The 11,860-nt window shown below is 42.3% G+C and overlaps 1 protein-coding gene across 5 annotated transcripts in view; it reads right to left on the bottom strand.

Annotated features, from left to right (window-relative positions):
* Positions 1 to 7,616: 7,616 nt before the first annotated feature.
* Positions 7,617 to 11,860, bottom strand: part of LOC134224948 (G protein-activated inward rectifier potassium channel 3-like) — a 116,344-nt gene continuing 112,100 nt past the window's right edge. For 2 of the 5 annotated variants that reach the window (XM_062704614.1, XM_062704613.1), the window contains exons 2-4: positions 9,563 to 9,837; positions 8,710 to 9,492; positions 7,617 to 8,220 (exon numbers count right to left, since the gene is read on the bottom strand). In XM_062704614.1, the coding sequence (XP_062560598.1) occupies positions 7,871 to 8,220; positions 8,710 to 9,492; positions 9,563 to 9,837 (1,408 nt within the window). In that variant the 3' untranslated portion in view covers positions 7,617 to 7,870. Of the gene's footprint in view, positions 8,567 to 8,709; positions 9,493 to 9,562; positions 9,838 to 9,910; positions 10,034 to 11,860 lie in introns of those variants that run through there. The other 3 variants (XM_062704615.1, XR_009983118.1, XM_062704616.1) reach the window with 3 other exon arrangements.

The following is an 11,860-nucleotide window of genomic DNA, read 5'->3' as shown; positions in this document are numbered from 1 at the left end:
CATACTTAACTTTGATTAGTTTTATTAAATATGAGTAAAATAATAACCATAATGTCCAATCTAAGATTAAATGAAGTTTTGAAAATACTCAAGAAACCATCGGGTGTAAAATTAGTACTGTTAGATCTACTATTCAAATGTACTTTCTCTTTTAAATAGGGTAAGTTTATTTAGAATCATTATTTTTATCGTATTTAATCGCAAGTCTTCCTGTCTGTCTTCCTAAAGAACTTCTAACAATAGGCTAATCCTACCGCTTCTATTCAGTATTTTAAAAGAACGCATAATATACACGTAAATATAATGTTTCAAGCATGCGTGACAGTACTACATTGATGTATGAAGTAACCAGCCTGGTATGATCACGTTCGTGGTATTGGTAGTAGTCTGGCGACCACGATGTATAACAGAACTTTTTTGTTGGTTCCGAAATAGGCAATCTGGGATATTTACCACTGGCCATGGGCTTTGAAATGCGGCTGATTTTCAAAATTAGAAACAGGATAATTAAATTTTAAATCAACAAATATACATATATTGCATATATCTAATATTCATGTATCGATCATCCAGTTTTGGTATCATAACTGTATCAGCCACACAGAGATATCCTCTTGGAAACATCATAGTTGTCGCATCTGCCTTTCAGTGGAATGGATTGATTGCATAAATAATCATCAGCATGCCAACTTTGTTGATAATTGTCACTGTTACTCTATGCGTAAACCAAAATACTTGACTTACTTAATACCAACGATATTTTTAATTTTTGCGCGACTGTTTTTACGTTAGACTATGAAAAATTGTTGGGATTTGAAAATAAAACAATTTGGCCTTTCATCACACTTGAAAGAACCTAAATATGTTCAGCTCATAAAGGGATCAATTCCCCCCGATATGGGGATCAAGTCTCCCGCAAGTTTTGAAAATGTCAAATTTTCTATCTCTTAGAAAAATCGATTTTTTGATAACTTTCATGAAAAAATAATTTCTTCCAATGATGTTTTTGAATAACTAATTAAATTGTTCATCAAGTCCATCTTAAATCATATAAATTTAAGCATTTTACATCGAGAACCATCCGAAACAAAAAGTGGGGATCATGTGTGTCCAGTCTCCCCTACTGAACTGCCGTAATCTGAAAAAGTGACGTATACGCCATTTTCCAAAAATGGTGTTAACAAGTACTACTCATCGAGCTCTTTAACAGAAAAATGGAAAACATGCATGTTGTCAAATGGCTGTTACGTCACTTTTCCAGATTACGGCAGTGAACACCCTAACAGATTCTTGGACGTTTCTGAAGATTGCTAAAGGTTCGAATTCCTAGAAGCTAGTGAAAATTGATTGAAACCATTAAATATTAAAAAAAATACAATCCATAATCACTTCTGAAAATTCGTAAAGATGTTTGAAGACATGCTTCTTGCAAAAGATCTACGAACTCTGGAAGTGTAGTGATTGGTCATAGCGAGTTTTATAACTTATCCAAGGATGTCTTCAAAAATCTCTTAAAATCTGAGAGGACCTCCGGAAAGTCCCTGAAATTCAGTTTTTGTCTTACCCACGTCTCAGAACGTGACCGCGCCTCTGATAACCAGACTGAGGCCGCAGTGGCCTGTGCTGCACATAAAAGTCTTCTCCATTCAACTCGGTCCACCTCGATTTCGTCACCACATCACCCGGTCCATCGTCGCCTTGATCAACCGTATCAGTTTATCCGGAAATCCATTTCGTGCATTAGCTGCCATAGCTGGTCCCGATCGATTGTATCATTTGCGGCTTTGAAGTCGATAAATAGATGATGTGTGGGCACGTTGTATTCGCGGAATTTCTGCAGTACTTGGCGAATGGCCTGGTCCGTGGTGGAGCGTTCGCCCATAAAATCCGCCTGGTACTGCCCCACGAACTCCCTTGCAATTGGTGCTAGCTGACGGCATAAAATTTGGGAGAGTACCTTGTAGGCGGCGTTCAGCAATGTGATTGCGCGGTAGTTGCTACAATCCAGCTTATCGCCATTTTTGTAGATGGGACACACGACACCTTCCATCCACTCCTGCGGCAAAACTTCCTTCTCCCAAATCTTGGTAATCACCCAGTGCAGCGCTCTAGCCAGTGCCTCACCACCGTGTTTAAATAGCTCTCCTGGTAGTTGGTCAACCACAGGGACTTTGTTGTTCTTCAGCCGGCCAATCTCCTCCTGGATTTCCTGGAGATCCGGAGCCGGTAGAATTATGTCCTGCGCGCGTTCCCCCAGGTCCATCACCATACCGCCATCTTCGTCTGCCACATCGCCATTCAGGTGCTGATCGTAGTGCTGCCGCCACCTTTGGATCACCTCACGCTCGTTCGTAAGAAGGTTCCCGTTTATGTCCTTACACATACCAGGCTGTGGCACGTGGCCCTTACGTGAACGGTTCAACTTCTCATAGAACTTTCGTGTGTTATTAGACGCGGTACAGTTTCTCCGTCTCTTCACGGTCTCGATCTTCCTGCTGACGCTTTTTCCTCCGGAAAATCGAGTTTTGTCTGTTCCGCGCCTGTTCATATCGTGCCTCGTTCGCCCTCGTGCGGTGTTGCAGCAATCTCGCTCATGCTGCATTCTCTCTAACTGCTCACATTCGCCGTCATACCAGTCGTTTCTCTGATCCGGGGGCACCGTGCCTAGTGCAGCGGTTGCGGTGCTACCAATGTCGAATCGAATATCTCTCCAACCATCTTCAAGAGACGCTGCGCCTAGCTGCTCTTCCGTTGGGAGTGCCACTTCCAGCTCCTGCGCGTATTCTTGTAGCCACCCAATGTTAAAACGCGACGTCTGACTTCGACGCGTGTTGTACACCGTCGAGAGTTTTGAGCGTAGGCATACTGCAACGAGGTAGTGGTCGGATTCAATATTCGCACTGCGGTAAGTGCGGACGTTCGTGATGTCGGAGAAGAATTTACCGTTGATTAGAACGTGGTCGATTTGGTTTTCCGTTACTTGATTAGCTGATTTCCATGTGGCCTTGTGGATATTCTTGCGGAGGAAGGAAGTGCTTCGGAGTACCATTCCGCGGGAGGCTGCGAAGTTTATGCATCATTGGCCGTTATCGTTCGATACAGTATGCAGACTATCTGTTCCGATGACCGGTCTATACATTTCCTCCCTTCCTACCTGTACGTTCATGGCACCGATGACGTCCATCGTATGTCTGCTCCAGCTGTGCATAGAACGCTTCTTTCTCGTCGTCGGGTCTCCCTTGGTGTGGGTTGTTTTTAAAGGCGGCTTATTAGGCCTGCGCAAACCTCCTGCCTCGTCGGAGGGTCGTCGTGTCGGGCTGTTTAGCGTCCCACCTAACACCAGGACTTGGGCTTGTGCGCTTTGAGCGGCACACGGTCGCTTTGGCGGAGCCTACTTGCGGATACATGCAGCTTTTTATAGAGGTTTAACAGGGTCCAGTGTCAAACCCCACCACATCCTAGGCAGGCGCCACAACTCGCAGATGGCCTGGGGAGGGGTCGTCAAGCCCTGGGATATAGTACCTGCTGCCCGCGAACATGAAACTTAGTTGAAGCTTTTTCAATGGAATCTCACTATGAAGATGGTGAGTTCGTTCTTTGTTTTTGTTCATTTTAATGAACTGGTACGTCGCATTTGCCTCGCTTAAGAACAAAAAAATTTCAGTCAAGTTTAGTCTGTAAAAAATCGAATAAAATCAAACGTATGAAGTTTTGTGTTCAGCATTTTGTTTCCAATGTCCTCCTTTTTTGCTACAATTTGGATCAACGTCCTTTTTTCGAAGAATTTAATATGGTTACCCTATTCACATCAAAATCACATCATCATAGGAAATAACTTTCTGGAGCTATAGGGGAACTGTTTCGTTTTCCATCTTACTGAACATATATTCATCTCATCGCAAAACAGAGAAATGCAGCACCAATCTTGTCGCTTCTTTTTGCTAACAGCACGCACTGCTGAAAAATCACAAAAATAAATAACAAATCAAATATGTTTTCATACTTTGTTTTTGATGGGATTGATATGGGAGCTTTGAGCTGAAGTGCCAAACCGTTCCCCTACTTCCAGAGAATACTTTCAGAATAGCAACACACGGTGCGCCGGTAGACTGTTATTTTAAAATAAAAATATCCATCAAAACATGGCTCGATTCTTGAGGTAATTCTGCACCTCTGGACAAATAAAAAAAAACCAAGGTGGAATCACGATTGATTTGATATTTTTAGCTAAGAAATTTCAGAAGAATCCAGATTTTAATTCAACAATATCGCCAAAATACCTTCAAACATGTCCAAAAAGTGGTCCATATTGTTTTCAATCACTATAAATTTGTTGCCGTTTCATTTCTCATTTAGTTAACATCTGAACAGATAACACTGAATCATCAATTGGACACCACAATACACGGTTTGAGTCCCCATCTGTCCATCCATGCATGGTTGCACTTCACGCTCGCCAAGTCGATCTGTGCCAGGTTAGCATGCCAAGCTTGCTGCTCTTATACATGCGGGGTATATGCTTATAAAATATGAAATGTTTTGAAATTTCTTAGCTAAAAAGTTCAAATCAAGATTTCTCGAGATTGCTTCTAGGGATTTTTTAAAAATTGATCCAGAGGTGCAGAATTACTACAGGAATCAAGCCCTGTACTTAGTTTTAATGGACAGGCGTCGTAGGCGTCTGGAATTTATTCGGAATCGCGACGGAAATCTATTCGGCATTGCGACGAAAATATGTTCAAGACTACGCCGAAACTACTTTTGAGGTCGCGACGGAAATCCTTCGGGACAGGAATTCTATCGGGATCGCGACGAGAATCTTTTTGGGATCGTGACGGAAATATCTTCGGGATCTCAAATAAAATCCTTTCGGTTTTCGATGGGCATTCTTCCGGGATCGCGATGATAATTCTACCAGGGTTAGGACCAAAATCTTTTCGGAATCACGATGGGCATCCTTTCAAAATTTTGACAGGAGTACTTCCTGGATCTCGACTGGAATCCTTTCGGAATCGCCAAGCGAAATCTTTCTGGGGCGCGATGGGAATCCTGTCGGAAGCACGACTGGAATACTTTCGGAATAGTGACGGAAATCTTTTCGAAATCGCGACAGGAATCCTTTCGGGATGTTTCGGGGATTCTGTATAGAGCGCAACAGTAATCCGTTCTAGATCGCAAAAAATAAATCCTTTCAGAACCGCGACAGGCATTTTTCCGGGTCAAGATGGAAATCCATTCGGGATCGCAACGGAAATTCTTTAGATAATTTGATGGGTATTTCTTCAGGATTTTTCCGGGATCACCAAGAGAATTCTCTCTGGAGTGCATCGGAAATCCTTTCCGGACTGCGAAAGCAATTCTTTTGCGATCACGACGGGAATCTGCTTGGGATCACAACGGGAATCGTTCTGAGAGCGCGACGAAAATACTTTCAAGGTCGCGACGAAACTCCTTTTGAACTCTCGACTGTAATACTTTCGGAATTGTAATTGTAATTTATTAACTATTTATACGTGAATCCACGTATTTACAACGGAAATCCTTTCGGAATCGCGACGAGAATGTTTTCAAAATCCCGACGATAATTCTTAAGACATCGCAACGGTAATCTTGTCGGGATCAATCCTCTGCGATCACAATGAAAATCTCTTCAAAATCGCGACGGGAATACATCAGGGATAACGACGTGAAAGCTTCCCGAGCTTGTGACGGGAATTCTTTCGCGATCGCAATTGAGATCTGTTCGGGACCACGACGGGAATCCATTCGAAAAAGCGGCAAGAACCTTTTTGTGAACGCGACGGTAATCCTTTGGAGATCGAAAAGGAAATCATTTCAAAATCGCAACGGGAATCCTTCCTGGGTCGCGAAGGGAATCCTTTCGGAAGCGCGACGGGAGTTCATTTTTTATAGCTACTAGTATCCTTACGGGAGCACGATGGGAACTCTTCCAGGGTAGCGGTAGGAATCTTTCTGGAATCGCGACGGAAATCCTTTCAGGATTTCATCGGGAATTCTTTCGTGTTTGCAACGGAAATACATTCGGGAACACGAACGTGACGAGAGTCCTTTCGAGATCTTGAAGGTAATCCTTTTGGGAGCGCAATGGATTTATTTTCGGAATCTGGATGGGAATCTTTTTAAGATCTCGATCATCTCGGGACCATGACAGGAATACTTTCGGAATCGCAATATGAATCCATTCGAGAGCGTGACGAGAATCTTTTCGAGATATCGATGGGAATCCGCGACGGGAATACTTTCGGAATCACGATGGGAGTCCTTTCAGGAGAGCGAGATTTTTCGAGATTTAAACGGGAATCCATTCGGGATAGTGACGGGAAACCGAAGGATATTCTTTCTGGAGCATGATGTAAGTCTGTACGCAAACACTCTTGGGATTGTGAAGGGAATTCTTTTAAGATTCACATGGCATTTCAAAGGAAATATGTTCATGACATGGGATCCCTTTTGGAATTTCTAATGAAATTCATTTTGTATTCAGCAGGAAATCCTTTTGAGATTCGGCCAGTTTCCGATGTAAATTCTCTCGGTATTCCGAATTTATTTCTCTAGGGATTCCTCTTAGGGGGTTTTCTCGGAAATAAGAAGAAAACATTCAGGGATTCAACATTGTGGAAGAATCCGTTTAGGAAAGATTCCTTTGCGGAATCCCAGATGAATTCCTCTTTCAGAATCCCCTCGAGATTCCCAAGACGATTTCTTTCGAAAACTTGAACCCCAAAAAGTTTCCATTCAGAATCCCAAGCGGATTCTTTTCGGAATCAAAATTCTGAAAGAATTCCCGTTGCGATCCCGAAATAATTATAATCGTAATCTTGAAAGAATTCCTGTCGCGATGCCGAAAGGATTCCCGTCGCGATTTTGAATGAATTCCTGTAGTGATACCAAAAGGATAGACATCGAGATTCCGAAGAGATTCTCGTCGCGCTCCCAACGGGATTCTCATTGCGACCTCGAAAACACAGTCGAAAGGCTTTCTGTTTCGATCCCGAAATGATTCCCGTCGCGCTTCCGAGATGATTCCCGCCACGATTCCGAAAGAATTTCTGTCGAGATCCCAAAAGGATTCCGATCGCGATTCCGAACGGATTCCTGTCGTGAACTCAAAAAGATCCACGTTGCGATCACGTCACTTCGATGAAAATTTAAACCAAAATGTTACAATCAAAATATTGATTTTTTAGGGTTACCCTTACAAATTTTTTAAAATTTTCTTAACAAATGATACAAATGACGTACAACAATGTTTCTTCAGCAAAGTGTCTCCAAATTAAATAAGGAACAACTTTCTGGAACATCGTACAATGCTAACATTAGAAATATAGAAGTTAATAAAATTATATCATCGTCATCGTCAAGGTGAAAATATTTTATTTCCTCCTAATTTCCCGGCGTGGCCCATCGTGCGTTGTAGAAGTTGTAGAAAAATTCATGGATAAGAATACTCCATTCGGCGAATGCTTATCATGTAAGTAAGTGAGGGATACACATATAGTTTGAAGTCACTATTGTGTTGAGATATTGGAATTGAGACGTTGAATGCATGAGATCTGTAAGGATTTCTCAACTTTCTATATGTTACAATTGACCTCTTTTTGGGTTTCGTTAAAATATCACTTGATTTAATAATCGTTCGATGCTTTTCTCCATTTTTCACTGGTTAATACTTATAAGAGTCCTACCTAACCTAAAACGCTAAATGCTATCGTCCATTTATTGGTGAACTTGTCCATCTTAACAACTAAAGTACTTTTCGATTCGATTACAGACTGAGTCTTAGGAATGTATGGTACAGAAAATAAGATCTTTTTGAAAAGGGGCACGCACCCTCCCCGCCACGTCCAGGTCAGATATTGGTGCGAGACCGGGTCCTTCGACTACCCGCGTGGCCCGGCGGGTCATTATTGGCTGGAGGAGGTGTGGACGAAGGTGGTCCATTCTGGGCTGGACCCGGTGGATGGGATGGCGGAGGGAAATCGAACAGATTGCGCAAATTGTTCTCCAACTGCAAGTAGGATCGATTACGCCGCGGGACGTTTTGGATGGTGAGATAGTTAGGCGGGGGGCTGCCGATCAGCCGCATCGAGCCGGACTCATCCTCCAGGTGGAACCGGCTGATGCTGTGCATCAATGTGTTATACTTGTACTGCCACCGCTTCTCCAGAAGCGTCTTTGATGAGATGTTATCGAGATTATCTGCATCGAGGTCAACGGGGATTGGTTTCGATCAAATTATTATCATTTCGAAGCATTAATAGATATGTAGGAAAACCCAATTACCAGAATTGAACTTACGTCACTATTGGAATGAGTAAATGAGATTTTTGAGGCTTGCAACGCACGGTATACGTTGGCTTTGATTAGGGTTTAATCGAGGAATGGAACATGGTTTCAGATGGAAAGAGCTATGAAGGAGTCAGAGGAGATGGGAAATAGGAATGTCGAGGAATGAAAAGCACCCTTGTCCGGTCAATGCATGAAGAAACGACGTCGACAATAGCACATTTAGACATCTAAGCAGGCGTTTGGATCGAGTCCTCAGCTGGAACAGTACGAATGAAGAAAATAATAAAAGCAATATCCATCACGTCCAGCGAGTAAGCCATGCATTACGTGTCACCAGAGAACAGTAAGTAACCGAGCAACACACCAGCCCACTGTTCCTGTCGTAAATGTTCTACTTACCGTTACTCTTGTAATCGTCCTGAATTTTGTAGAACTCGGCCAGCTCGCGAGCAGAGCACAGGGGAGTGTCCACCTGTTGAGTTTCATCAAACTTACTGTAGTTGATCTCATAGCCCTGGTTATCCTTATTGTAGAATACGACGGGCTCAAAGCGATGTCCCCACAGAATCTCCGAGTTGACGTAGCTTGATCTGGCTTGAGTGGATTGTCCGGTAGATTCGACGGTACCTTCTAAAATTACCACAATCTCAAACCGATCTTGTAACAGATCGGAAGCACACATATTGTACAACGGCGAATCTTCATTGATCTTATGAACAACGACCTGAGGCCAAATGAAAAACAGATCCGATCCACATCCATCCGCTCCTACATCCAATTCCGTTTGGAACTGAGACAAAACTTCCCCTTCCTTGGTATTACGGGTGCGTATCAACTGTGCTCGGATGCTGGCTCCAATGATGTGACTCTTACGCATATCCCCCACTCGGAACATCAAGCTCAGCTCTCCATCCCGCTGGCAAATAACCGCATTCTTCGAGAACAGCAACGTCTGGGTACGATGCTTTGGACGAGTCATCTTCGCGAACACGATTCCCACCATGAAGGCCTGGATCATCACCCCGTAGATCGACTGGAAGCACATGACGAAGATCGCCTCAGGACATTCCTCCGTAGTTGTGCGAACACCGTAACCGATCGTGTGTTGAGTTTCGATCGAAAACAGGAAGCACGAGGTAAACGAATGAATGTTGTACACGCAGGGAGACCACCCGACTTCAGCTAAAAGAAAAACATAGCAACCGTATCAGTTAATCTGTCAACATGCACCTGTGGAAAGTTCATCGCCTACCTTGATGATCCGGCAGGTGCATCTCCTCCAGGTCGCCATGGGTGAACGCAATGAGCCACCAAATCACGGCGAAGAACAGCCACGACCCGATGAAGCTGAAGGCGAACACGAGTAAGGTCCAGCGCCACTGGGCGTCCACCAGCGTTGTGAAGATGTCCTGCAGGAAGCGCAAGTGCTGCTGTGACACCTTGGAAGTGGAAATATTGCACTCGCCATTCTTCAGGATGGCTCGTTTGCGGTATTTTCGGGTTGTGCCCGGACGGAACGCTCGACTTCTGCAAGGGGGAAATTAGAGAAAAAATAAACGTATTAGGAATTTGGTATTAAATCAATGGCGGAGGAGATTACGATTCATTGCGACGGAGGGATACGACTGCCATTATGACCTAATAAACCGCAGTTATGAGTGGTCTACGGTGCCAGCTAAGGTGTGTGACATCAGTGTCTTTATTGTTGTGGGGAACTTTGCAAACTGGAAATCGATAATCAAATTCAAGACAGAAGTTCCCTCTTCTTGATAAGATAAGCACTCTTTTGTAACAATGGAACGTTCAATGTCATGAATCAAATACAAATAAGAGAGCCATATAGTGCGTTCTTGTTTTCCTCAATATCACATCCGAATACAAATATACGAAGCGTGCTGTCAGTAGAGTACTTCTCTTCTGTTAAATTAGGGGCTTTAAAAGTTATTGGTGCTATTCAATCTAGTTGCAAACAAACGTTAAGAAGATTATCACGTGACATTTTCTTATGGAAACGGTGAAACTCTGAGTATATGATGATAGAGTTTTATCACATCCTTAGAAAACATCACATGTTGTTGGTCATTTATTACCGTGAACCGTTTATTATCCATATAAAAAAGAGAATTAATTACTACCATACACTAATCATTAAAAAAAATCATGGGGCGACTCTTATTTGAGTACGACTATGGTTTTATTCTTCGAAGATCTATTATGTCCAGGGTTTGCAGAAATCGCTCTCAATAGATAACGAGCAACGATAAAAGAGAGACCTCTTCGAATCATAACAAGCCATGAAAACAAAACTATCGCATTTGTATACAAGTTGCAAAAAAAAAGGATTCGGATAGGCGGCCTCATCGATTGGGTTGGGTTTGATAAAACGCTTTGTTCTCGCTCTTTTCGTGTTGGGGGCCAAATTTATCATGGGTTGTAGCCCCCCGAATCAGTTCATTATCGTAACAGCTACCGAAAAAATGTCTCTCACGGTATGCTACCTACACACTAACTTTTTCTATTTCGAGCTCGGCAAAATTGGGCACCACAATCTCAGTAAATTCCCAAACTGAACTTCGGCAGAAAATTTCGTTCATTACTGATTCTCAGCAAAATATTTGCTGTATCTTGGCAACTGAAACGTCACTTTTACTGAAATCTCGGCAAAAATCATGTTTGCTGAAACTCGGCGGTGCCCACCTCGGGAAAATAAACAAAAAATGCTGAGATCTCGGCGAAAAAAATTAAGTTTGTATCGAGAACATGATAAGTGAGAGATTTTCTCTCCTTTGGATTCAAACCCTGATTATGTCTCATGAAATGCTAGAAGGTCCATAGATGGTAATCTTATTTTTATGCCATGGATTGTAATCAATCACAGTGCCTGTTTTATGAATGATCGTCCGTAAATGCAATTTTATTAACCGATTCGAAACGGACTTTTTCCACATAAATTTTGGTCATACTTCCTTAAAAACGGATGCAAACCATAAAAAAAGATGAATATGAGTGAATATTTTTTTGTTAGGTCTTCAAGGGCTTCTAAGCCTTACTTGAGTTTAGATCTTGATGATCTTCATAAATATCAAAGCGCCAAATCGGCAAGTACATCAAAAGTTTCTGCGAGCCGGGTCAATTTGAATTTCCGCTCACCTCACACAAGACAGCAGGGCAAACGAATTGTGGTGACAAATAGGTCCAATGCTGAGGGCTAATGCAACAAACCCAAAACCTCAAATGTCGCCTTCTTAGTCGAATGAATAAAGACATTTTTTATAATTTTAAATAAATTACTTTTCAAAGCTAGCATAGTGTAAACTTCGCAAATATGAAAAATGATTTGTTTGTATGTTATTAAAGGTTTGGTATATTTCAGAGTGTGCCTAGAATTAAATAAAGCTTGTAACACATTCAATCGACAATATAAATGGTTTTGTATTGCACGAAAGTGTTTGTTACAACGGTTAACATTTAGATGTATTAGTAAAGTAGCTTACGTATGAATAATGTCATAAATTTTGAATAAAAATTACTTAAATGTAATAGCTGAAAT

Source organism: Armigeres subalbatus, chromosome 3, assembly GCF_024139115.2.
Source record: "Armigeres subalbatus isolate Guangzhou_Male chromosome 3, GZ_Asu_2, whole genome shotgun sequence".
NCBI classification, from domain to species: Eukaryota; Metazoa; Arthropoda; class Insecta; order Diptera; family Culicidae; genus Armigeres; species Armigeres subalbatus.
The sequence above is the reverse complement of the archived record's forward strand: the minus strand, read 5'-3'. Positions and strand labels throughout refer to the sequence as shown.